The 25,584-nt window shown below is 44.4% G+C and overlaps 1 protein-coding gene across 1 annotated transcript in view; it reads left to right on the top strand.

Moving 5' to 3' along the window:
- The window catches only part of LOC126460578 (epidermal growth factor-like protein 8), a 177,864-nt gene that overhangs the window by 78,335 nt on the left and 73,945 nt on the right, over nucleotides 1–25,584 (top strand). Inside the window, exon 4 of the mRNA XM_050095929.1 lies at nucleotides 22,919–23,014. Coding sequence (XP_049951886.1) covers nucleotides 22,919–23,014 — 96 coding nt within the window. The remainder of the gene's footprint in view (nucleotides 1–22,918; nucleotides 23,015–25,584) is intronic.

Genomic DNA, 25,584 nt, shown 5'->3' with positions numbered 1-25,584 from the left:
CCTGTTCCATAGTGCTCAGAGCCAAAGCAAGCATTGCATTACATCTACAACAACAGTTTCCGTAGTTGACTTATCATCAGAAAGGAACCCAAGGAATTCCACAGAATGAGAAAATATGGCACATGAAACATTAGTGTTTCTGCAAGATGAGTCATTGGAATGTATGGTATCGTATACGCTCGACTGTGCGGACAATATACATGAGAAATAGAAGCATGACGAAATATGCTTAACAAGTGAAAGCGATACTGAAACTGGTGACGAGCCATGTAGTTCATCATCCTCGTCGGGCAGGGAGACACAAATCCTGTCTCCAGGGAAACGTATAAAGAGACAGTCGTTCTCCAAAGAGCGGGTATTAAACGTAATTACGTGCATGGAAGGTACTTCGCGGAACAGCTATGAACACTTGATCAGTAGAGGAGATGTGTTTCACATTAGCGAAGATGAACGAATGGTCATAGCTCCTCAGGTATGCAATTTAGAGCCCACGTATATTGGACATTTTTTTCTCGTTTTTGTCCACACTATCACCACTGAAAGTTACCAGCCCTACACTCTTCGCAACACAAGAACAGGTACATGTATTCAACTGTCAGAGGTATCAGAACAGTTTTCGTTTATAACTTTCGACTCGTTCGTTTCCGGTGAAGGGATCCTTACTTCAAATTAATACATTTATCGTTCTCCATCATCCTGGAAAGTCTGTAACATCATCACGGAATCACCACGTGTATATTTACATTTACAGACGCCCGCGCCTACAACTTTGACGCTCTGTAGTCTCGTTGGATGACGTTTCCGGACATGGGTTCCTACTCAAAATACTATGTACTCACTCCCCTCTACATTTCCCAGAAGTCCGTAACGGGAATTTCCGACCACCCTGTATAGTGTGATGAAGTTTAAGACTGAATTACGGGACTTCCTGTCGGGCAACACCAACAGCTCCATAGAAGAGTATTTTCACAGAAGATTATTTTATAACAACAGTTACACAATTATCGTTCGTGATGTTAAACCATTTCACTGTATTACACATAAATGTACATCTCTGGCTTCTTTTACATTCCAGAAGTCACTCACCGTGTCATCCATGGAGTACGACTAACCTAATTTCACTGTAATTAGGACCAAAGGGATATACAAACATGAGCCGTAGAGAAAGATGAAATGTTTCCAGCGATGAAGGCTTCCGATTCAACCGTGACAGCACGATTAAATTAGCTAATTAGACGTACTCAGATTCGCAAAGGTGATACTTATCAACAAGGAAGGGCGGTGAACACAAACATGGTAGACGTCTAATTTTGACTCAGTGAAGGACTATATTATTGCACCACAAATTACTAAAAGTATAGCACATACACTATTAATAAACAACGCTGAAGCAACAATTATATTTATGACGTGGTGGAATTAATTAATAAATCCAAGAAACAAAATAAAAATGCGCTATTAATGTGGTTAAATGGACGCTAAGGTATTCGGTGCAATGAAGTATCGTCTGACCTCATAAAAGTGAGCATGTACGTTCCTATTCCCTCCGCATTTAATACTTGCTGTGGTAAAGATCACTACATGAAAAAGGGTTACTGCACAGTTCAGTCCAGCTCACAGTACCGACAAAACCGTGGTGCAGCCTAAAACTTGTTCCGAGGACACAGTTAACATCGATTAACCGAGTAAGGTTGGAGCACACGTGTTGCCATGCTATCTATACTATCCGATACATTGAATATCCAGAAGAGGTTGGAGATCCGAAAAACGCTACATTCGGAACCACTAATCATGCTGTGCACAAAAGTGCTTTCTGGGTCCTTGTTGATACTAACTACTATACATTGTTCCGTCTTGTTACGGAAATGTAGTAAGGAATGTTTGACAGGCGCCATTTGTGTTCATTATGTACTCTTGCGCGCTGTCATCGTAGCACGGTACTAGTGTGTGTGCACTCATTTTACAGTGGTACATTTATGTGTGTACCTCTCGATATTTCACAATGCATTTGCAGACAAATTTTACACAGTACTTACATCAGTTTCAAACAGTATACGGAACGACAGTGGGTAAAAATGTTTGCAAAGTATCTGTTAAGTTCTTTAAAAAAACTCTCTAATATTTCTAAAATTCAAGAAAAGTTATTTTAAAATGCATATTTGCTTTAAAAACACATACAAATTACATTCATTAATGCCAGTCACAGTAATGTGACCACCTCTTATGGTCGACGTCAACATTCAATACCCACTCACAGACGGCGGGTGGCAGTGGAGGGTATATAAACTGTTCCGAGCGACGCCGAAAACGCTGCAGTTGTCATCGTAGTGCGGAAACGGGGCGATCTGTCTGACGCCTAAAGGACATGATCATTGGTTCTCGACCCACAGGTGGAAGCATTTCCAAAGAGGCTAAGTTTTTAAATTGTTCGCATGCCGCCGTGGTTAAATTATAGGCTACAATGGCAAAATCCTCCCCCCCCCCCCCGCCCCCCCCCTCCCCCCCCGTGAACCATGGAACTTGCCGTTGGTGGGGAGGCTTGCGTGCCTCAGCGATACAGATAGCCGTACCGTAGGTGCAACCACAACGGAGGGGTATCTGTTGAGAGGCCAGACAAACATGTGGTTCCTGAAGAGGGGCAGCAGCCTTTTCAGTAGTTGCAGGGGCAGCAGTCTGGATGATTGACTGATCTGGCCTTGTAACACTAACCAAAACGGCCTTGCTGTGCTGGTACTGCGAACGGCTGAAAGCAAGGGGAAACTACTGCCGTAATGTTTCCCGAGGGCATGAAGCTTTACTGTATGGTTAAATGATGAGGGCGTCCTCTTGGGTAAAATATTCCGGAGGTAAAATAGGCCTCCATTCGGATCTCCGGGCGGGGACTACTCAAGAGGACGTCGTTATCAGGAGAAAGAAAAATGGCGTTCTACGGATCGGAGCGTGGAATGTCAGATCCCTTAATCGGGCAGGTAGGTTAGAAAATTTAAAAAGGGAAATGGATAGATTAAAGTTACATATAGTGGGAATTAGTGAAGTTCGGTGGCAGGAGGAACAATACTTTTGGTCAGGCGAATACAGGATCATAAATACAAAATCAAATAGGGGTAATGCAGGAGTAGCTTTAATAATGAATAGGAAAATAGGAGTGCGGGTAAGCTACTACAAACAGCCTAGTGAACGCATTATTGTGGCCAAGATAGACACGAAGCCCACGCCTACTACAGTAGTACAAGTTTATATGCCAACTAGTTCTGCAGATGACGAAGAAATTGTATGTATGATGAGATAAAAGAAATATATGATGAAGTCAAAGAAATTATTCAGATAGTAAAGGGAGACGAAAATTTAATAGTGATGGGTGACTGGAATTCGGTAGTAGGAAAAGGGAGAGAAGGAAACGTAGTAGGTGAATATGGATTGGGGCTAAGAAATGAAAGAGGAAGCCGCTTGGTAGAATTTTGCACAGAGCACAACTTAATCATAGCTAACACTTGGTTCAAGAATCATGAAAGAAGGTTGTATACATGGAAGAACCCTAGAGATACTGACAGGTTTCAGATAGATTATATAATGGTAAGACAGAGATTTAGGAACCAGGTTTTAAATTGTAAGACATTTCCAGGGGCAGATGTGGACTCTGACCACAATCTATTGGTTATGAACTGTAGATTAAAATTGAAGAAACTGCAAAAAGGCGGGAATTTAAGAAGATGGGACCTGGATAAACTGACTAAACCAGAGGTTATACAGAGTTGCAGGGAGAGCATAACGGAACAATTGACAGGAATGGGGGAAAGAAATACAGTAGAAGAAGAATGGGTAGCTCTGAGGGATGAAGTAGTGAAGGCAGCAGAGGATCAAGTAGGTAAAAAGACAAGGGCTAGTAGAACTCCTTGGGTAACAGAAGAAATATTGAATTTAATTGATGAAAGGAGAAAATATAAAAACGCAGTAAATGAAGCAGGCAAAAAGGAATACAAACGTCTCAAAAATGAGATTGACAGGAAGTGCAAAATGGCTAAGCAGGGATGGCTAGAGGACAAATGTAAGGTTGTAGAGGCTTATCTCACTAGGGGTAAGATAGATACTGCCTACAGGAAAATTAAAGAGACCTTTGGAGAAGTCCGCAGCTCGTGGTTGTGCGTTAGCGTTCTCGCTTCCCACGCCCTGGTTCCCAGGCTCGATTCCCGGCGGGATCAGGGATTTTCTCTGCCTCGTGATGACTGGGTGTTGTGTGATGTCCTTAGGTTAGTTAGGTTTAAGTAGTTCTAAGTTCTAGGGGACTGATGACCATAGCTGTTAAGTCACATAGTGCTCAGAGCCTTTGGAGAAAAGAGAACCACTTGTATGAATATCAAGATCTCAGATGGAAACCCAGTTCTAAGCAAAGAAGGGAAAGCAGAAAGGTGGAAGGAGTGTATAGAGGGTCTGTACAAGGGCGATGTACTTGAGGACAATATTATCGAAATGGAAGAGGATGTAGATGAAGATGAAATGGGAGATACGATACTGCGTGAAGAGTTTGACAGAGCACTGAAAGACCTGAGTCGGAACAAGGCCCCGGGAGTAAACAACATTCCATTAGAACTACTGACGGCCTTGGGAGAGCCAGTCCTGACGAAACTCTACCATCTGGTGAGCAAGATGTTTGAGACAGGCGAAATACCCACAGACTTCAAGAAGAATATAGTAATTCCAATCCCAAAGAAAGCAGGTGTTGACAGATGTGAAAATTACCGAACAATCAGTTTAATAAGCCACAGCTGCAAAATACTAACGCGAATTCTTTACAGACGAATGGAAAAACTAGTAGAAGCCGACCTCGGGGAAGATCAGTTTGGATTCCGTAGAAATATTGGAACACGTGAGGCAATACTGACCCTACGACTTATCTTAGAAGCTAGATTAAGGAAAGACAAACCTACGTTTCTAGCATTTGTAGACTTAGAGAAAGCTTTTGACAATGTTGACTGGAATACGCTCTTTCAAATTCTGAAGGTGGCTGGGGTAAAATACGGGGAGCGACAGGCTATTTACAATTTGTACAGAAACCAGATGGCAGTTATAAGAGTCGAGGGACATGAAAGGGAAGCAGTGGTTGGGAAAGGAGTGAGACAGGGTTGTAGCCTATCCCCGATGTTGTTCAATCTTTATATTGAGCAAGCAGTGAAGGAAACAAGAGAAAAATTCGGAGTAGGTATTAAAATCCATGGAGAAGTAATACAAACTTTGAGGTTTGCTGATGACATTGTAATTCTGTCAGAGACAGCAAAGGACCTGGAAGAGCAGTTGAACGGAATGGACAGCGTCTTGAAAGCAGGGTATAAGATGAACATCAACAAAGGCAAAACGAGTATAATGGAATGTAGTCGAATTAAGTCGGGTGATGCTGAGGGAATTAGATTAGGAAATGAGACACTTAAAGTAGTAAAGGAGTTTTGCTATTTGGGGAGTAAAATAACTGATAAGGGTCGAAGTAGAGAGGATATAAAGTGTAGACTGGCAATGGGAAGGAAAGCGTTTCTGAAGAAGAGAAATTTGTTAATATCGAATATAGATTTAAGTGTCAGGAAGTCATTTCTGAAAGTATTTGTATGGAGTGTGGCCATGTATGGAAGTGAAACATGGACGATAAATAGTTTGGACAAGAAGAGAATTGAAGCTTTCGAAATGTGGTGCTACAGAATGATGCTGAAGATTAGATGGGTAGATCACATAACTAATGAGGAGATATGGAATAGGATTGGGGAGAAGAGGAGTTTGTGGCACAACTTGACTAGAAGAAGGGATCGGTTGGTAGGACATGTTCTGAGGCATCAAGGGATCACCAATTTAGTATTGGAGGGCAGCGTGGAAGGTAAAAATCGTAGAGGGAGACGAAGAGATGAATACACTAAGCAGATTCAAAAGGATGTAGGTGGCAGTAGGTACTGGGAGATGAAGAAGCTTGCACAGGATAGAGTAGCATGCAGAGCTGCATCAAACCAGTCTCAGGACTGAAGACCACAACAACAAACAGTGGCAAAATGGCGCCATCCAAAACCTGCACGGAAGCAACCATGGGCTATAGATGACAGGGGTGAACGACGCCTGCTGAGATGTTTAAGAGCGAAGAGACATGCAACTGCTGAGCAATTGACAGCCAGAATGAACTAAGGGGCAACCAATAGTGTCTCCTCAACGACCGTGCAGGTAAAGTTGCTGCTTATGGGCCCCCGCAGGAGGCGCCTAGTTCAGGCACCCATGCTGACTACTAAAAATGGTTCAAATGCCTCTAAGCACTATGGAGCTTAACATCTGAGGTCATCAGTCCCCTAGACTTAGAACTACTTAAACCTAACAACATCGCACACATCCATGGCCGAGGCAGGACTCGAACCAGCGACCGTAGCAGCAGCGCGGATCGGGACTGAAGAGCCTGGAACCGCTCGGCCACAGCGGCCGACCATGCTGACTACTGTTCATCGGCAAAGAAGTCCGGAATTTGCACGCCAATACCGCAGCTGGACGCCCACTGAGTGGGGACAGGTGTCCTTTTCAGATGAACCACGTTTTATGCTCCATCGCCATGAAACGTCTAAGAGCAAACACCCTGCAACAATCGTCGGGAGGTTCCAGCCTGGAGGAAGGAGTGTTAGGTCTGTGGAATGTTTTCGTGGTATTCCCTGTGTTATCTCGTCATCCTGGAAGACACAATGGATCTGTCCTTGGGAACCACGCCTAAATGCAGTTTCTTTTTCCTCGGCACATTGGCATCTACCAGGAGGATAATACAACGTATCACACAGCTCGCAGTGTACGTGCATGGTTCGAAGAGCAGCAGGATGAGTTTACCGTACACCGCCGCCAACTAAACGCCCAAGATTTAAAACCAGTCGAGAATCTATGGGACCCCATCGATCGGGCTGTTCCCGCTACGGATCCTCAAACGAAAAACCTAGCGAAGCTGGCCACAGCACTGGAGTCGGTATGACTCCAAATACCTATCTGTACCTTCCAAAACCTCACTAATATAGAGATGGGGCCCCTCCACGCCCGCACCAACGTGGTGACCAAACCTAAAGTTCTACTGTCACCTGCGTCAACATGTTAGTTATCTAGTAAGTGGATCACAGGATGCTGGGCTGTGTTGTTATCCGTGCGTCTGGGTAAGACTACGCATTAAGACGGTTCATCAGGTGATAGGTAGTGGACGAAACGCGAATGAGGGTAGCAATTTGAAGAGCAGAGGAATAAAAGTGCCAAGGCTCGTGCCGTGGGAAAAAACCTCTGCGACAGTGGGATGGGTAGTAAGAGCAGTAGTGGCTTACTAGCTGCGATAGTTCATGTAAGGTTGGGTTTGTTAGTGTGGGTATCATGCATCATTACCATGGCAGGCGATGGCGATGTATCCCGGTTTGCTGCAGCCGCTGTATTTCTGGAACAATCAGGACAAGTGTGTTCCAACTGGATATCCAGTAATGGTGGCTGATTAACATGGGCTCACCTGTACCGTTGTATTTGCGTGTACTTGGCCATAGATGTTAGGTGCTTGCAAGTATGTCTATTCTCTTCCTGCACGTCTCGCAGCAGTCCGCACAGCAAAAGTTGGTTATTCAGATTTTTGACAGGTGGTCATATTAATGTAACTGGAAATTCCACACCGGGGTGACAGAAGTCGTGGGATAGTGATACGCACATATCCAGATAGAGGTATCATCGCGTACACAAGGTATAAAAGAGCAGTATATTGACGGAGCTGTCGTTTGCACTCAGGTGATCCATGTGAAATGGTTTCCGACATAATTATGGCCGCACAGCGGGTATTAACAGACTTTGAACGCGGTATGGTAGTTGGAGCTAGACTCATAGGACATTCTATCCCGAAAATCGTTCGGGAATCCAATATTCCGAGATTTACAGGGTCAAGAGTATGCCGGCAATACCCCATTTCAGACACTACCTATCTTCACGGACAACGTAGTGGCCGACGTCCTTCACTTAACGGCCGATAGCAGCGGCATTTACGTAGAGCTGTTAGTGCTAACAGACAAGCAACACTCCGTAAAGTAACCACAGAAATCAATGTGGGACGTACGAGGAACGTATCCCTTAAGACAGCGCGGCGAAATTTAATATACCTTTGCTAACAGCACGATATCGTCTTCAGCGCCTCTCCCAGGCTCGTGACCGTAATGCTTGGACCCTAGACGACTGGAAAACTGTGGCATTGTCAGATGAGACCCGATTTCAGTTGGTATGAGCTGATGGTGGGGTTCGAGTGTGGTGCAGACCCCACTGAGTCACGGACCCAAGTTGTCAACAAGGCACTGTGCAAGCTAGTGGTGGTTCCATAATGGTGCAGGCTTTGTTTGCTGGGTCCTCTGGTCCAATTGAACCGATCATTGAATGGAAATGGTTACATTTGGCTACTTGCAGACCATTTTCCGCCGTTCATGGACTTCATGTTCCCAAACAACGATGTCATGTCACCGGGTCGCAATTGTTCGCAACTGGTTTGAAGAGCATTCCGGACGATTCGAGCGAATAATATGGCTATCTAGATCGCCCGACACGAATCCCATCGAAAAATTATGCGACATCGTCGAGAGGTCAGTTCATGCACAATATCCTGCACCGGCAACGCTTTCGAAATTAAGGACGGCTAAAGAGATAGCATGGCTCAGTACTTCTGTAGGGAACTTCCAGCGACTTGTTGAGTCCATGCTAAATCGTACTGCAGCACTAAGCCGGGCAAAAGGAAATCCGACACATTAGTAGGAGGTATCCTATGACCTTTTCACTCGTTGTACATGCTGTAGTTCAACCATCGTCAGTTCCTTTGCTGCCTAAGCAGTAGAGCTCATCTATTAGCTTTAGTATCTCATTTCCTAACATAATTTCCGCAGTGTCACATGTTTTAACGCAACTAAATTCCATTACGTTAGCTTAATTTTTGTTGATATTCATCTTAAATCTCTTCTCAACACACTATCAGTTCCTTTCAACCGCTCTTCCAAGTCATACTGTGTGTCTGACAGAATTACAGTGTCAGTATAGTATATCAGCATCAAATGTTGCACTATGAAATTATTGCACTGGTCACATCAGAATGACTCTTAACCATCGTAAAGAACTATAATCATTTATGTATAAGTATGGGCAACGGTTTGTATACTTTAATTTTTTGTATTTTACCTTTTGATTAATTATGCACTTTTAAATTAGGTAATTGTTTGAAAACGAACAAATCCATTTATAACTAGTCACCGGCAACTCAAATGAGAACGCACGTAGGACAGAGAGTTAAAGAAATCGTAAGGTTAAATAAAATGACTGGTTCTTCAGCGAATGCAATGTTGGAATTCCACAAATGTGAACTCTGCACCTCCAGAATATGAGTGCAGACTCTTAACCAATGAGCTATCTCTCCTTTTACACTTGGAATATTGTGCGCTCTACGCTGCGACATAGATGGTACGTTCGGCAGTAATTACTCCTTAATGAAAGCGGGACAGCGGTTAGAAAGAGGTCATGCACCTATACTGAGTAGTACGACGCGGGTTGCTTCATGGTTTTCTCATTGCGAAGACCAGAAATTAACAGCGATGTATTCTAGAAGCTGAAACTCGCCGCAAACAATAAAATTTAGTTGAACGAAGCATTATTGCTGTGAGATGTGAGTTACTTTCTGTATTAGGCCAAGACGGCTTTTGCTGGTAGCATGAAATAGTCATATCTGTGATAGGGTAATTGAGGGTACGTCCCCTTCTCGGTAATAAAACTTTTGCAGACGCGCTTGCGTGCGTGCTGCGAAAATTACCAATTGCAGACAGCTTTCGACATAGGCAGAACTGCTGTTAGCGAAATAGTCTTGGAACGACTTCGCGGCTGAGGGCACAACATGTCGGCAAAGTGCTAGTGCTCCTTCATAAGCAAGAAATAAAAAAAGGGAAGATTGGTGTTAATCACCAGAGGGAGTGTCTCAGAGGGAGCAGACCAGCGTTCAGCTTGAACGATTTATGGAACGAAAGATAAACCTGAATCTAGATGGTTGACTGGAGAATTGAACCCCTCTCTTCCCATACAGCTATAAAGCTGAGGTGTAGCACTGGGCACTTTCTGCACCATACTCCTGGCACAGACTGCATGCTATTAAGTGCTAGTTCGCAGCTACAAAAATAATATGAGGATGGCTCGAAAAATAAAGTAACAAGTCCTCTGCGAGGAAAGCTATATTGAAGAAACAAAAGAGGAACAGAAAGTTACTAATTCATTGGCACACATTAATTCTCTCAATAGCCACCGTAGTTTCGTAAGCATTTGTTCCGTCTGTAAACAAAACCGTCGAAATTGACATGAAAAAAATATTTCCTGTCTTGGAGACAGTTATCAACTGCCTCTGATCGTCGGCGACGTTTCTGAGGTGGTGACCGGTCAGGTACTTCTTGAATAGACCGCTTGGTGGGGTGTCCGGACTGCGTAGATGGTCGCCGCGCGGGATTAGCCGACCGGTCTAGGCGCTGCAGTCATGGACTGTGCGGCTGATCCCGGCGGAGGTTCGAGTCCTCCCTCGGGCATGGGTGTGTGTGTTCGTCTTTAGGATAATTTAGGCTAAGTAATGTGTAAGCTTAGGGACTGATGACCTTAGCAGTTAAGTCCCATAATATTTCACACACATTTGAACATTTTTGTGTAGATGGTCATTCAACACAGTACGTTGTAAACGCCTGAGCAAATCCGGCGTAATCAAGGCGGTATGCGTCGAACGTTGCCGTGCAACAACACACCACCACTCTGAAAGCAATCTCCGTCGCTTCCTCTCAGTCACCATCTGCTACAGTTCCAGCGTAGCACAGTAACGGGCAACAGTCACGGTCCCTCCATGTGTGAGGTCAACTAGTAACACACTCTGCATGTCTGTAAAAACGTCGCCTTGCCTTTCTTCGTGGAGACCATATATTTGATCTTCTTACCTGTGTGTGTGTGGAAGGGGGGGGGGGGAGGGGATTACCTCTATGACATTCCTACTTTATTCGCCTCACGTATCACATGATGCATCCACGTTTCGTCCCCAGAGACGATATGCTGCATAAATGGAACACTCTTCGCTTATACCGCATTAACTGCTGGAGAGACAAACAGCGAAAACATATCTTCCTCTAGACCAGTCACTTTCATTGTATGTTATGTTCGTGTACAGCCTGCCTCACATGCAAGCGACTTGAACTAACCATTCGGTACGTCAAGTGTTGCCGCTTGAGGTGGTGGACATGCTTGGGTGCTTCTGTTAAATTCCCGCCACTGAAACCAGATCTGTTTTCGCGAAATTACGCTCGTTCCGTGAACTTCCACAAGTTGGTGATTGTAGCTGGGAAAGTTTTCACGGAAAAATCTTATCACACTTTGCACTCCAGTCACTGACCGTGTATCCGTCAATGCCTCCACCTTGAAAACTGTATTTCGAAGCGCAACGTCACTGCTGTCTCGAACTACCAGCGGCGTTTGATAGCTTTCTTCGTCTATTCTATCTGGACCTGGAATTTAATTCGCACGTGGTAATTATGCACCTCTCAGAACTCTTTTTACATTCTATCCAATCCTCGGCTGCTGTCGCCCCTATACCAACATGTAACCCCCCGATCCCGCTCCGTCCACTTCCAAGCCCTCAACACACTATCTGAAGGCAACTTCCTCAGACTATCTCCACCTAAAACAGAAGTCTGCCCAGACGTCTATCCATCCTACTAGCTGTAGCCCTAGGCTCCAATATCAGCCTCCGGACCCAACCTCACTCCTTCACGATATTCCAGCCCATCATCATCCCTCCATTCCCAGACATCGCGACACATTTATCTATATTGACCCCTACCTCTTCTTCCTTGCTACCAACATAGCATTTACTGGCAGCTGACTTCAAAGGACTGGCCAGGTTGTCTTCGACATCTTTTCAGCACCAGTCGAACCACTGCCACTTGAAGTTCATAGTGAAGCATGAAATTGAGTCACTCGTGTTGTACTGTAGTACTATTACTTTGATCTTTTAATTTAAAAGTTATATGTATATCTCTTGAAAGTCTCTTCGGGTTTGCTGCCGGATCCTAAAATCAACTCGACTCAATATTTCGGCGATCCAGTTGCGTCGCTGTCTTCAGGAGAACGCTACTACTGCTGCTGAGTGCGTTCTCAGCAGCAGCAGCAACCGTCTCCTGAAGATGGCGAACAGCTGGATTGCCGAAATTTTGCATCGAGCTGATTATGGGATCCGGCAGTAAACCCGAGACTTTCAAGACTTATTACGCCGGGAAGGCCTACGAAGTCAAATATATGTATACATTTTATATTTTAACATTATTTGAGTGAAGAGTAACAAGAGAGTTGCTGCCAGCCGACCACAGACTCCGTGGAGGGAGGGGAATCAGTAAACATAAAATAAATCTTCTCACTTTACTGGTGTAAATGGTTGAGTATATTTGAGAATAAGCTATGTATGTACGTAATAAAATGTAGTAAATGAAATACTGACGGGAAAACAAAACATCTATTTGAAATCGGCATACGGAAGTATAGGACATTATGTACTTACCGTCAGGGCTAACACTGCGTCAGCTCTCTACTGAGACTTCGAAGGCGGAATTTTTTGAGAATAACTTTTCATTTTTCAGTGGAATGGAATGATCTGTCGAAGGTCAGTATGCAATAAATGTATGTCAAAGGTCATGTGTGAAAAATATAGAGTAATTTAATATTAAATAGGAAATGCTTCCTGATGTTATGCAAAATTGTATTTATTCGGTTTTCGGCTTCTTAGACCATCTTCATATGACAGCTAAATGCCGTAAACACAGGTACAATGATACTATTTTCACAGATGTCATGTAGGCTGTTTACAAAGCGAAGTATTACTTTTTTGTCACGCAGAAATATAAGGAGCAATCCAAAACTTTCCGTTTGAGGGTGCTGTTGCGGCGTATATGCAATGTAGTGCGATTGCGATGCGGGTATATAAGCACCGACCTATAGGCAAGGGATTAGTGTGGCATTTCTGCTTTTCCGACGTGCGTGCGGTAAATGCGGAAAACTGAATTATGGTGACGTTATTACCAAACGGGTCCAAACAGGATCAACGTGCTGTTCTTCTTATGGGTCAGCCGCAACTGTAAAGTTCATTTTGAAAAATTAAGAAAACCTCAGGACAATTGCTTAATCCACGACCGATTTCGGAACAGTTACAGTCCCTTCATGTGGTGTAAATTGTTGGCAACAGGATCTGGCCATGGATTCCCACCTAGCTTGCATTTAAGCCAATATTTTATATCTCATTTCGAGTATCCGTTTTTTAAGAAGTATCCGGAGGAGGCCGCTAAGATGGTATGATGGAAAAGTTACGTTGATGACATTTTTGTTCTTTATGGAGGCAACAAGGAAGCTTCTGACAATTTACATAACAAACTTAATAGATTCCATGGGAAGATTTCTTTCTCTGTACAGCATCATATTAACGGGGCCTTGCCATCTTAGGCTTAAAGAGCTCCTTAAATGAAGGCACTGTAGAGTTTGACATCTGTAGAAAAGAGTCTACTTCTGATTTAGTTCTGAATGTGGGATCGAACCACACGTATAAATATGAAACTGCTTCCTTCTGGTCCCTCCTAAACAGGTTGAATAATGTTCCCCTCACTTAGAGGCATATGAAAGAAAGTTCGGTGTAATCGAGTATATTGCTGCGGTTCATGGGTATCCGGGGTCTATGATTGAGAAATGAAGCATGGAAGGGATTAGATTCCATATAATGGATACGTATCAGAGAGGACTGAAATGAGTTTGATGACAGACAACATAGCTCCGGCAGTTTCCATACTAAAATCTTTGGGCTGTAGGTTAAGGAACCGCGAGATCTTCAATAAGGATCCTTTCTCCTATACCGGAGTGTATCGTATTGAATGCGATAAAAGCCAGTTGTGTAAGAGTAGATCCATTGGCCACACGGGCTGAAATTTTTTTTACGAAATTTAAAGAACATAAAGAACTGGCCAATCTCAGGTGAGCTCTGGCCATGCATTTGATTGGCAACAAGCGTCAGCTGCAGCAGGTTAGCGATAATTTAACTGTCTTACGCACTGCACTGCATTCTCTAGATACAATTAATGAACGAACGGACCTGTATCACAAAAATATTTTAGTTAATTATGACATTATCCGGGTAGCTTAAGGTGTCCATTCGACGTAACATTTTTCCTTGTTTGTTTAAATGTACAGATCCTCTCCTCTTTCACTGCTGTTATAGTTGTGTCTCCTTTCTGCTGTTACTTCCCGCTTTTCCACTTTAAGCAGTTCACCAGTCTCATGTCTGTTTCGTACCGCGCCTGCGCTTGGGTCTTGTGCGGCTTCAGTACTGATGGCTAATATTTACTATTACGCAGTTTTCCTGTTTGTCTTCCCGGTCGCGCAGCAAGGGGAAGCGCTATTATGGATTTTTGTAGTTATTCCACGCAATATGTGTTTCCCTACCCACCCCACCTCCAGTTTTTTGCATTCTACATGTTTCATTATTTTGGAAACTTTCGGCGCCCGATCGTGAAATCTGTTTTTTTTCTGATTATTTTCTGCCCCTTTTACTCTATTTATGGCAACATTCGAGTGAAGATGACCTCAGATGATTAAGTGATGTTATTTGTCAGTAACGTCCTGTTCTCTCTCTTTTGTTCAAATGTGTGTGAAATCTTATGGGACTTAACTGCTAAGGTCATCAGTCCCTAAGCTTACACACTACTTAACCTAAATTATCCTAAGGACAAACATACACATCCATGCCCGAGGGAGGACTCGAACTTCCGCCGAGTCTCTCTCTTTTACTTTGTTTTAATTTTGCACTTTAGCCGCATAGTTCCTTGTTTGACATTTAAGACTTTAGCATGCCTCCCTTTCGCGTGCAACATTAAATTTTTACTATCGCAGTTTACATCAGATAACAGTAACTGTTCCGAAACCGGTGGTTTTTGGAAACCCAGGATCTACTATGTAGGAATCAACATGGATTCCGGAAACAGCGATCGTGTGAGACCCAACTCGCTTTAGTTTATCCTGTAGTGAAGTAGAAGTGGATAGTTCCTGTGAATTATTATGGGTGGAGGTTACACGCAACAACCGAGCTAGGTTAATAATTGGCTCCTTTTACCGACCTCCCGACTCAGCAGCATTAGTGGCAGAACAACTGAGAGAAAATTTGGAATACATTTCACATAAATTTTCTCAGCATGTTATAGTCTTAGGTGGAGATTTCAATTTACCAGATATAGACTGGGACACTCAGATGTTTAGGACGGGTGGTAGGGACAGAGCATCGAGTGACGTTATACTGAGTGCACTATCCGAAAATTACCTCGAGCAATTAAACAGAGAACCGACTCGTGGAGATAACATCTTGGACCTACTGATAACAAACAGACCCGAACTTTTCGACTCTGTATGTGCAGAACAGGGAATCAGTGATCAAAAGGCCGTTGCAGCATCCCTGAATATGGAAGTTAATAGGAATATAAAAAAAGGGAGGAAGGTTCATCTGTTTAGCAAGAGTAATAGAAGGCAGATATCAGACTACCTAACAGATCAAAACGAAAATTTCTGTTCCGACACTGACAATGTTGAGTGTTTATGGAAAAAGTTCAAGGCAATCGTAAAATGCGTTTTAGACAGGTACGTGCCGAGTAAAACTGTGAGGGACGGGAAAACCCACCGTGGTACAACAACAAAGTTAGGAAACTACTGCGAAAGCAAAGAGAGCTTCACTCCAAGTTTAAACGCAGCGAAAACCTCTCAAACAAACAGAAGCTAAACGATGTCAAAGTTAGTGTAAAGAGGGCTATGCGTGAAGCGTTCAGTGAATTCGAAAGTAAAATTCTATGTACCGACTTGACAGAAAATCATAGGAAGTTCTGGTCTTACGTTAAATCAGTAAGTGGCTCGAAACAGCATATCCACACACTCCGGGATGATGATGGCATTGAAACAGAGGATGACACGCGTAAAGCTGAAATACTAAACACCTTTTTCCAAAGCTGTTTCACAGAGGAAGACCGCACTGCAGTTCCTTCTCTAAATCCTCGCACAAACGAAAAATTGGCTGACATCGAAATAAGTGTCCAAGGAATAGAAAAGCAACTCGAATCACTCAACAGAGGAAAGTCCACTGGACCTGACGGGATACCAATTCGATTCTACACAGAGTACGCGGAAGAACTTGCCCCCCTTCTAACAGCCGTGTACCGCAAGTCTCTAGAGGAACGGAAGGTTCCAAATGATTGGAAAAGAGCACAGGTAGTCCCAGTCTTCAAGAAGGGTCGTCGAGCAGATGCGCAAAACTATAGACCTATATCACTGACGGCGATCTGTTGTAGAATTTTAGAACATGTTTTTTGCTCCAGTATCATGTCGTTTTTGGAAAGCCAGAATCTACTATGTAGGAATCAACATGGATTCCGGAAACAGCGATCGTGTTTATTTATTCATGAGACCCAGGAAATATTAGATACAGGCTCCCAGGTAGATGCTATTTTTCTTGACTTCCGGAAGGCGTTCGATACAGTTCCGCACTGTCGCCTGATAAACAAAGTAAGAGCCTACGGAATATCGGACCAGCTGTATAGCTGGATTGAAGAGTTTTTAGCAAAAAGAACACAGCATATTGTTCTCAATGGAGAGACGTCTACAGACGTTAAAGTAACCTCTGGTGTGCCACAGGGGAGTGTTATGGGACCATTGCTTTTCACAATATATACACTCCTGGAAATTGAAATAAGAACACTGTGAATTCATTGTCCCAGGAAGGGGAAACTTTATTGACACATTCCTGGGGTCAGATACATCACATGATCACACTGACAGAACCACAGGCACATAGACACAGGCAACAGAGCATGCACAATGTCGGCACTAGTACAGTGTATATCCACCTTTCGCAGCAATGCAGGCTGCTATTCTCCCATGGAGACGATCGTAGAGATGCTGGATGTTGTCCTGTGGAACGGCTTGCCATGCCATTTCCACCTGGCGCCTCAGTTCGACCAGCGTTCGTGTTGGACGTGCAGACCGTGTGAGACGACGCTTCATCCAGTCCCAAACATGCTCAATGGGGGACAGATCCGGAGATCTTGCTGGCCAGGATAGTTGACTTACACCTTCTAGAGCACGTTGGGTGGCACGGGATACATGCGGACGTGCATTGTCCTGTTGGAACAGCAAGTTCCCTTGCCGGTCTAGGAATGGTAGAACGATGGGTTCGATGACGGTTTGGATGTACCGTGCACTATTCAGTGTCCCCTCGACGATCACCAGTGGTGTACGGCCAGTGTAGGAGATCGCTCCCCACACCATGATGCCGGGTGTTGGCCCTGTGTGCCTCGGTCGTATGCAGTCCTGATTGTGGCGCTCACCTGCACGGCGCCAAACACGCATACGACCATCATTGGCACCAAGGCAGAAGCGACTCTCATCGCTGAAGACGACACGTCTCCATTCGTCCCTCCATTCACGCCTGTCGCGACACCACTGGAGGCGGGCTGAACGATGTTGGGGCGTGAGCGGAAGACGGCCTAACGGTGTGCGGGACCGTAGCCCAGCTTCATGGAGACGGTTGCGAATGGTCCTCGCCGATACCCCAGGAGCAACAGTGTCCCTAATTTGCTGGGAAGTGGCGGTGCGGTCCCCTACGGCACTGCGTAGGATCCTACGGTCTTGGCGTGCATCCGTGCGTCGCTGCGGTCCGGTCCCAGGTCGACGGGCACGTGCACCTTCCGCCGACCACTGGCGACAATATCGATGTACTGTGGAGACCTCAAGCCCCACGTGTTGAGCAATTCGGCGGTACGTCCATCCGGCCTCCCGCATGTCCACTATACGCCCTCGCTCAAAGTCCGTCAACTGCACATACGGTTCACGTCCACGCTGTCGCGGCATGCTACCAGTGTTAAAGACTGCGATGGAGCTCCGTATGCCACGGCAAACTGGCTGACACTGACGGCGGCGGTGCACAAATGCTGCGCAGCTAGCGCCATTCGACGGCCAACACCGCGGTTCCTGGTGTGTCCGCTGTGCCGTGCGTGTGATCATTGCTTGTACAGCCCTCTCGCAGTGTCCGGAGCAAGTATGGTGGGTCTGACACACCGGTGTCAATGTGTTCTTTTTTCCATTTCCAGGAGTGTATAAATGACCTAGTAGATAGTGTCGGAAGTTCCATGCGACTTTTCGCAGATGATGCTGTAGTATACAGAGAGGTTGCAACATTAGAAAATTGTAGCGAAATGCAGGAAGATCTGCAGCGGATAGGCACTTGGTGCAGGGAGTGGCAACTGACCCTTAACATAGACAAATGTAATGTATTGCGAATACATTGAAAGAAGGATCCTTTATTGTATGATTATATGATAGCGGAACAAACACTGGTAGCAGTTACTTCTGTAAAATATCTGGGAGTATGCGTGCGGAACGATTTGAAGTGGAATGATCATATAAAATTAATTGTTGGTAAGGCGGGTACCAGGTTGAGATTCATTGGGAGAGTCCTTAGAAAATGTAGTCCATCAACAAAGGAGGTGGCTTACAAAACACTCTTTCGACCTATACTTGAGTATTGCTCATCAGTGTGGGATCCGTACCAGATCGGGTTGACGGAGGAGATAGAGAAGAACCAAAGAAGAGCGGCGCGTTTCGTCACAGGGTTATTTGGTAACCATGATAGCGTTACGGAGATGTTTAACAAACTCAAGTGGCAGACTCTGCAAGAGAGGCGCTCTGCATCGCGGTGTAGCTTGCTCTCCAGGTTTCGAGAGGGTGCGTTTCTGGATGAGGTATCAAATAATTGCTTCCCCCTACTTATACCTCCCGAGGAGATCACGAATGTAAAATTAGAGAGATTAGAGCGCGCACGGAGGCTTTCAGACAGTCGTTCTTCCCGCGAACCATACGCGACTGGAACAGGAAAGGGAGGTAATGACAGTGGCACGTAAAGTGCCCTCCGCCACACACCGTTGGGTGGCTTGCGGAGTATAAATGTAGATGAATGTAGATGTAGAAGAGATTGTGGATTAAGCAACTGTCCTCCGGTTTTCTTCATTTTTCTAAATCAACGTGCTCTTATTCTTTTCTTGGTTGCCGAGGGAAAAACAGCGATAGACCACCATCGGAGATTAAAGAATTTGTACGGGGCAGTATGTGTGTTGGAAACCATCGTTGTGGAACTGTGGACCAAGTTCTGTGCTGGTCGCGATTCTGCACAAAACGTTGGTCGATCTGTGAGGCGAGCTTCAACTGGGAGATTCAGTTGGGAAATACTCGAGCATCCACCCTACATTCCTGATGTATCCCCATGTCAATATCACGCCTTCGGTCCCTTAAAAAAGGCCTTGAAGATCGACGATTCCTGTCGGACGAGGATGTTCTGCGGGCGGGCGGTTATGGACTTCTTCACGCTGTAGGACGCTGATTTTTACCAAACGGATATCTTCAGCCTGGTGCGTCGGTGCGATGTTGCATGAATCCTCACGGCGATTTTGGCTGAGCGGCATACCGATTCTGAACTGTACGACCTTCGAACGGAAACTTTTTGATCGCCCCTTATAATTACATTGACTTAAAAAAGAAACAAAGTTCTTTTGTGTGTTACATTTAACAACTGATGAAAAGTAATTTTGAATTTACAGTTTTAATGGATTATTTGTAACGAATACTTAATTTAAAATACGGGAAAAAGAAAATCGAGTTTTATCATTTATTAAGCTGTCACGTTTGTTGATTTCCAGTATGTATTTCGTCTTTCTACTTTTCCTTACAAAGTGTAAAACTACCCAGTCAGCCGCGCGGAATTAGCCGAGCGGTCTTGGGCGCTGCAGTCTTGGACTGTGCGGCTGGTCCCGGCGGAGGTTCGAGTCCTCCCTCGGGCATGGGTGTGTGTGTGTCCTTAGGATAATTTAGGTTAAGTAGTGTGTAAGCTTTGGGACTGATGACCTTAGCAGTTGGATTTCCGACACATGTGAACACAACACTACACAGTCCACATCATATGAGTGGTTTTCTGTTAAAAGATGATCGGCAAAGGTTGAATCTTTCTTTCTTTTGTTCTCCAACTCTAGCTTTTCCCATATTCAGATAATCTAAGTGCCAGCTCTGCCTTACTGTGTAATATATACTTCCCCACAGTGCTTGCAAGCTACTTTATATAAGGTTAAGGTCAGCTGTGAACACTTCTCCTGTTTGTTAGTCTGTTAGTGAACCCATAATTTGACACATTAATTTTCGGCGTGTGAGGTTTATGGGGCTGCATTTTTATCAGATTAAGAATAACAGATTGGCTTCATCTTACGAAGAATTTACTAAATATCGACTAATATACTTGTGTCCGTTCCACATCATGAAAAGACAAGTTCACTTTCTTGATGGTATTTGAAGGAAAAACAGAAACCAAATATATAATGGTGTAACGGGTACAAATGTAGATATTTCAGCTGTTGACTGAGGAGGATGTGCTGAACATTACATCAGTATTTTCTTCATTTGCAGCCTAATAATTATAGCTTCACTAGTAGTATGTTTTTTAGGTTGGTTAGTACCGTCGAGTAAATACGGCAAGAGCAAGTCACTAACGTTTATTTTCCCCTTGGTAGCAAGACAGGTGATGAAGTGTGGGTGCTTGACGCCAAACGGTTAGTCTACATTGACAGGCGTAGTCTACTTAGTGCTACAGCTACGATCGTGAAGAAAACATCCGGCTGTAAATTATGTGAGATGTTTGTCGGACGACTGTCAGACACAGAGAAAAAAATAACCAACGCAACGATTTGTATACCTATTAAGTAAAACATATAAAAATCTGAACTTACACCCATTACACTCTGTATATCATGGATAAAGGAGACGTGATGTTATGCTGGGGAATATTTACAAATGTCTGAAGTACAGTGTTGTGAAGGAAAGGAATTGTACACTGATGAGCCAAAACAGTATAATCACCACCGTGTGTCTACACCTCTGGAACGGAATACATTTGCAATTGTGTGTGGCATGACATTGACAAGTCCTTGGTGACGGCGTAACTGGACACTAATGGTGTAATAAGAAACGTCATGTAACCAGGTGGTACATTTCCAGGATACGTGGTCCAATCTGGAGGATCTCGTGCCCATTGAAAGTGTACTGGATGATATCATTTCCGTACCGTGTCACGGGCCCGCAACATCATCGGGCAGTTAGTCAAGTGGTGGGATGTGATATATATTATTTTGGTTCATCTTTGTGTGTGTGTGGTGTGTGTGTGTGTGTGTGTGTGTGTGTGTGTGTGTGTGTGTGTGTGTGCGCGCGTGTGTACACTACTGGCCATTAACGTTGCTACACCACGAAGATCACGTGCTACGGACGCGATATTTACCCGATAGGAAGAAGATGCTGTGATATGCAAATGATTAGCTTTTCAGAACATTCACACAAGGTTGGCGCCGGTGGCGACACCTACAACATGCTCACATGAGGAAAGTTTCCAACCCATTTCTCTTACACAAACAGCAGTTGACCGGCGTTGTCTGGTGAAACGTTGTTGTGATACCTCGTGTAAGGAGGAGAAATGCGTACCATCACGTTTCCGACTTTAATAAAGGTCGGATTTGTAGCCCATCGCGATTGCGGTTTGTCGTATCGCGACATTGCTGCTCGCGTTGGTCGAGATCCAATGAGTGTTAGTAGAATATGGAATTGGTGGTTCAGGACGGTAATACGAAACAACGTGCTGGATCCCAACGGCCTCGTATCACTAGCAGTCGAGATGACAGACATCTTATCCGGATGGCTGTAACAGATCGTGGAGTCACGTCTTGATCTCTGAGTCAACAGATGGGGACGTTTGCAAGACAACAACCATCTGCACGAACAGTTCGACGACGTTTGCAGCAGCATGGACTATCAGCTCAGAGACCATGGCTACGGTTACCTTTGATGCTGCATCACAGGCAGGACCGCCTGCGATTGTGTACTCAACAACGAACCTGGGTGCACGAATGGGTAAACGTCATTTTTTCAGATGCATCCAGGCTCTGTTTACAGCATCATGATGGTCGAAACCGTGTTTGGTGACATCGCGGTGAACGCACATTGGGAGCGTGTATTCGTCATCGCCACACTAGCGTATCACCCGGTGTGATGGTATGGGGTGCCATTGGTTACACGTCTCGGGCACCTCTTGTTCGCATTTACGGCGCTTTGAACAGTGGACGTTACATTTCAGATGTGTTACGACCCGTGGCTCTACCCTTCATTCGATCCCTGCGAAACCCTACATTTCAGCAGGATAATGCACGACCGCCATGTTGCAGGTCCTGTACTGGCCTTTCTGGATAAAGAAAATGTTCGACTGCTGCCCTGTCCAGCACATTCTCCAGACCTCACACCAACTGAAAACGTCTGGTCAATGGTGGCCGAGCAACTGGCTCTTCACAATACGCCAGTCACTACTCTTGATGAACTGTGGTATCGTGTTGAAGCTGCATGGGCAGCTGTACCTGTACACGCCATCCAAGCTCAGTTTGACTCAATGCCCTGGCGTATCAAGGCCGTTATAACGGCGAGAGGTTGTTGTTCTGGGTACTGATTTGTCAGGATCTATGCACCCAAATTGCATGAAAATGTAATCACATGTCAGTTCTAGTATAATATATTTGTCCAGTGAATACCCGTTTATCATCTGTATTTTTATCTTGGTGTAGCAATTTTAATGGACAGTAGTGTATTTCTATCACCGTTGGTTAACATACAAGGCTCACATAAGCTAGTGTATTGATCTTCACCTCCAAATAGTTCTGGACCTGAGTCGTCTTGTCAGCGTTAATGACAAGAGTAGTGCGTATTGATAATGACTAGAAAAATCAGTGTACTATGAGTCTGCTTCCCGTGTTTGCAGCGGTGTGCGTGACTCCGTGTCTCAACAGCGGCACCTGTGTCAAGCCGGAGCGCTGCTCCTGTCCTCCGGGCTTCACTGGGCACCACTGCGAGCACTGTAAGTACGATGCACAACGCCCCCACACACTTAATGCGCTCATACAAGACACATATCTTCAGCGTTCAACGCACTGAGACATTCAAACACCTGCTTGTGTTCGTTTCTGGAGGGAAAAGGTGTGGGTGATTTTTAAATTATGTTTCACCATCTGCATCTCCGTTTTGGGAGCGGGTGATAGGAGCAGGGTACGAGGGTAACGTCTACAGCTTTCCAGATTTTCTCTTTTCTCTTTTTGTTCAATATGTAGGCTACTTTCACTCTAGACTCTCCATCTCCACGAGTGTTATCTCACACTTCCTCCACATACAAGGTGTCACAGGAGAAATGGTCGATATTCGAGGAGTTCTTTTTCGATGCGGTAAAACAAATCTCTTCTACTGCAAACACTTTGCTTTCCATATTCTGGGAGGTGGCAGTATGCCCCAAAACAAGAAAAAAATGTGTAGCAAACATGGGCTCTAAAGTGCATACCTTAAGAACTACGCGCGCTCGTTCATCTTCGGTACCTTCTCATCTCTTCTATTGAAGAAGTGCCCGTACACCTTAAGGTATGCATTTTAGAGTCCGTGTTTCTAGACAATTTTTTCTTGTTTTAGTCCATACTACCCCCTCTCAAAATATGGCAAAGAAAGAGCTTGCTGTAGAAGAGGTTTCATAGTACTGAAGATCAGGTGGCTATAGCTCTTAAGGTATGGTTTTGGAGCCCAACTTTACTTCACTTTTTTTTTGTCTCGAAGAATAGTTCCTGTTATACCCCCGAACGCTGACCATTCCTCCCGGGACACCGTTATAATTTGCTGTCAAGCGAGCCTGGGATTCTATTATTAACAACAATATCAATGAAATAAATAAATGTTTTAAGATAACAATTAATTCTAATTTTTTGCGTCGTTTTTGCATAACTTCCAAGAAAAGTCTCTCCCCACCCCTCCGTAGCCAAGGTCACAAACCCACGTCTGTGCGGTGGTGATCAAATCGGAGGTAAGCCGGTTCGAATCCTTCTAGCGGATGAAGTTTCCACTGCCAATATTTCGCAAGCAAGAGGAGGAAGGTGATGGTGTAAAGTTTGTGATCATCAGTCTCTGCGCTAATATTCTGGATTAAATTCCAGACCTCTCTGCAGATTGAGGACATGTGTCACTGTTGATTGTGGGGATATTAAGCTTGGCAGCCATTGTGGTGCTATTCGAGAGGACTACACTAGTCTTACCGTACCTATTACTGTTGTATTGTGAAACCGTCGAATGGTGTTCACATGTCAATTGCACGTTAGTTGGATACTCCGTATTCGGCGACTATTTACTATTTGCACGATATACGAGAGAAAATCGTCAGAGCACGTGCTTCGATAAGTGCCGATGTGATAAGGAATACCACTCAATCCATGATAAGTAGATTGCAGCACTGCACTGATACCAATGGTCATCACTTCGAACACCTTGTGTAAATGGACGTTCATGCCACCTTTGTGACCTTCGTTCGCCTTCAAAGATCTTACTGCGTTACACATCATTGGATTCGTCTAGATAGCCGCTATCAGAAAATAAATGCCAAACTATGGCATCCCCTATAAAAAACAAAGTTAACCTTCATATCTCTGAAGCGACTCCACCTAGCAACAAAAAACCAACGTCGTATTATGACTCCCCTTATCCCACGCAAATTTTGTCCCAGAAATTTTTCAGCGCCTATCGAACTTTCGGAGTTATTCTTGGTGGCAATAGTTAATGACTCACCCTGTATACATGCATCCATTACACTCACCTACACTCTCCAAATACACATACGACACACGTCTGACAATCCGCAAGGAAGGAGACCATTGTGCGCGGAGGAGGAGCACCCTTTTCGACAGGCAGCTGAACCCACTCCGTAGGATTTTCCAGCCAACAACACCACACGAAATTTACATTTTTACTTCCAATGAAAATGCAGTTCAGAAAAGTATTGGATGTTTCGAAAAAATGCATGCGATTTCGCATGCCTGTATTTTCTACACGAATAAAGATAAAAATTTGGGGCGAGTTTTAACTTACGCGTCGAAATTAAAAGTCTACCTTGGCGCTAGTTATAAGTTGCTGGTTCTCGTGGTTGCCGCTAGGGGTCTCCCTGAGCGCCTAGCTCGGTGCGGCTAGCTCGGTCGCTGCCTCGTTCGTTCATCACCAAATGTGTGCAAATCGAGTCAGCGATAATACAGCAACATAAAAGGTGGTACTGCGTCATCGACGTCAGTAATACGGAGTACCACCGCACTGCAGCAATGCTTTTTAAGAGGACAGTAGGCCGAATGATCAGTATTCTTTAGCACCATCACTTGTCGCTAGGTAGGAGGGTGGAGAAGTGGTCCTTCTTTCTATTATTTCTTTCTACCGCAAACATATTTTTAGTATTTTAAGATATGGTCAAAATAAAAGTATAGTCAAAATACGTAATTCTTTCTATTGTGCTTTTAAATTTCTCCTTATGATTGTTTTAATCCATTTATTGGGATTCAAATGAGAAGTAACCATTCCTTATGCGTATAATGTTCTCTAGTTTCCAGCTGCATCAGAGGCTGAAGCGCCATG

This window comes from Schistocerca serialis, chromosome 1 (assembly GCF_023864345.2).
Source record: "Schistocerca serialis cubense isolate TAMUIC-IGC-003099 chromosome 1, iqSchSeri2.2, whole genome shotgun sequence".
Lineage (NCBI taxonomy): Eukaryota > Metazoa > Arthropoda > Insecta > Orthoptera > Acrididae > Schistocerca > Schistocerca serialis.
This window is presented reverse-complemented; position numbering and strand designations above follow the sequence as displayed.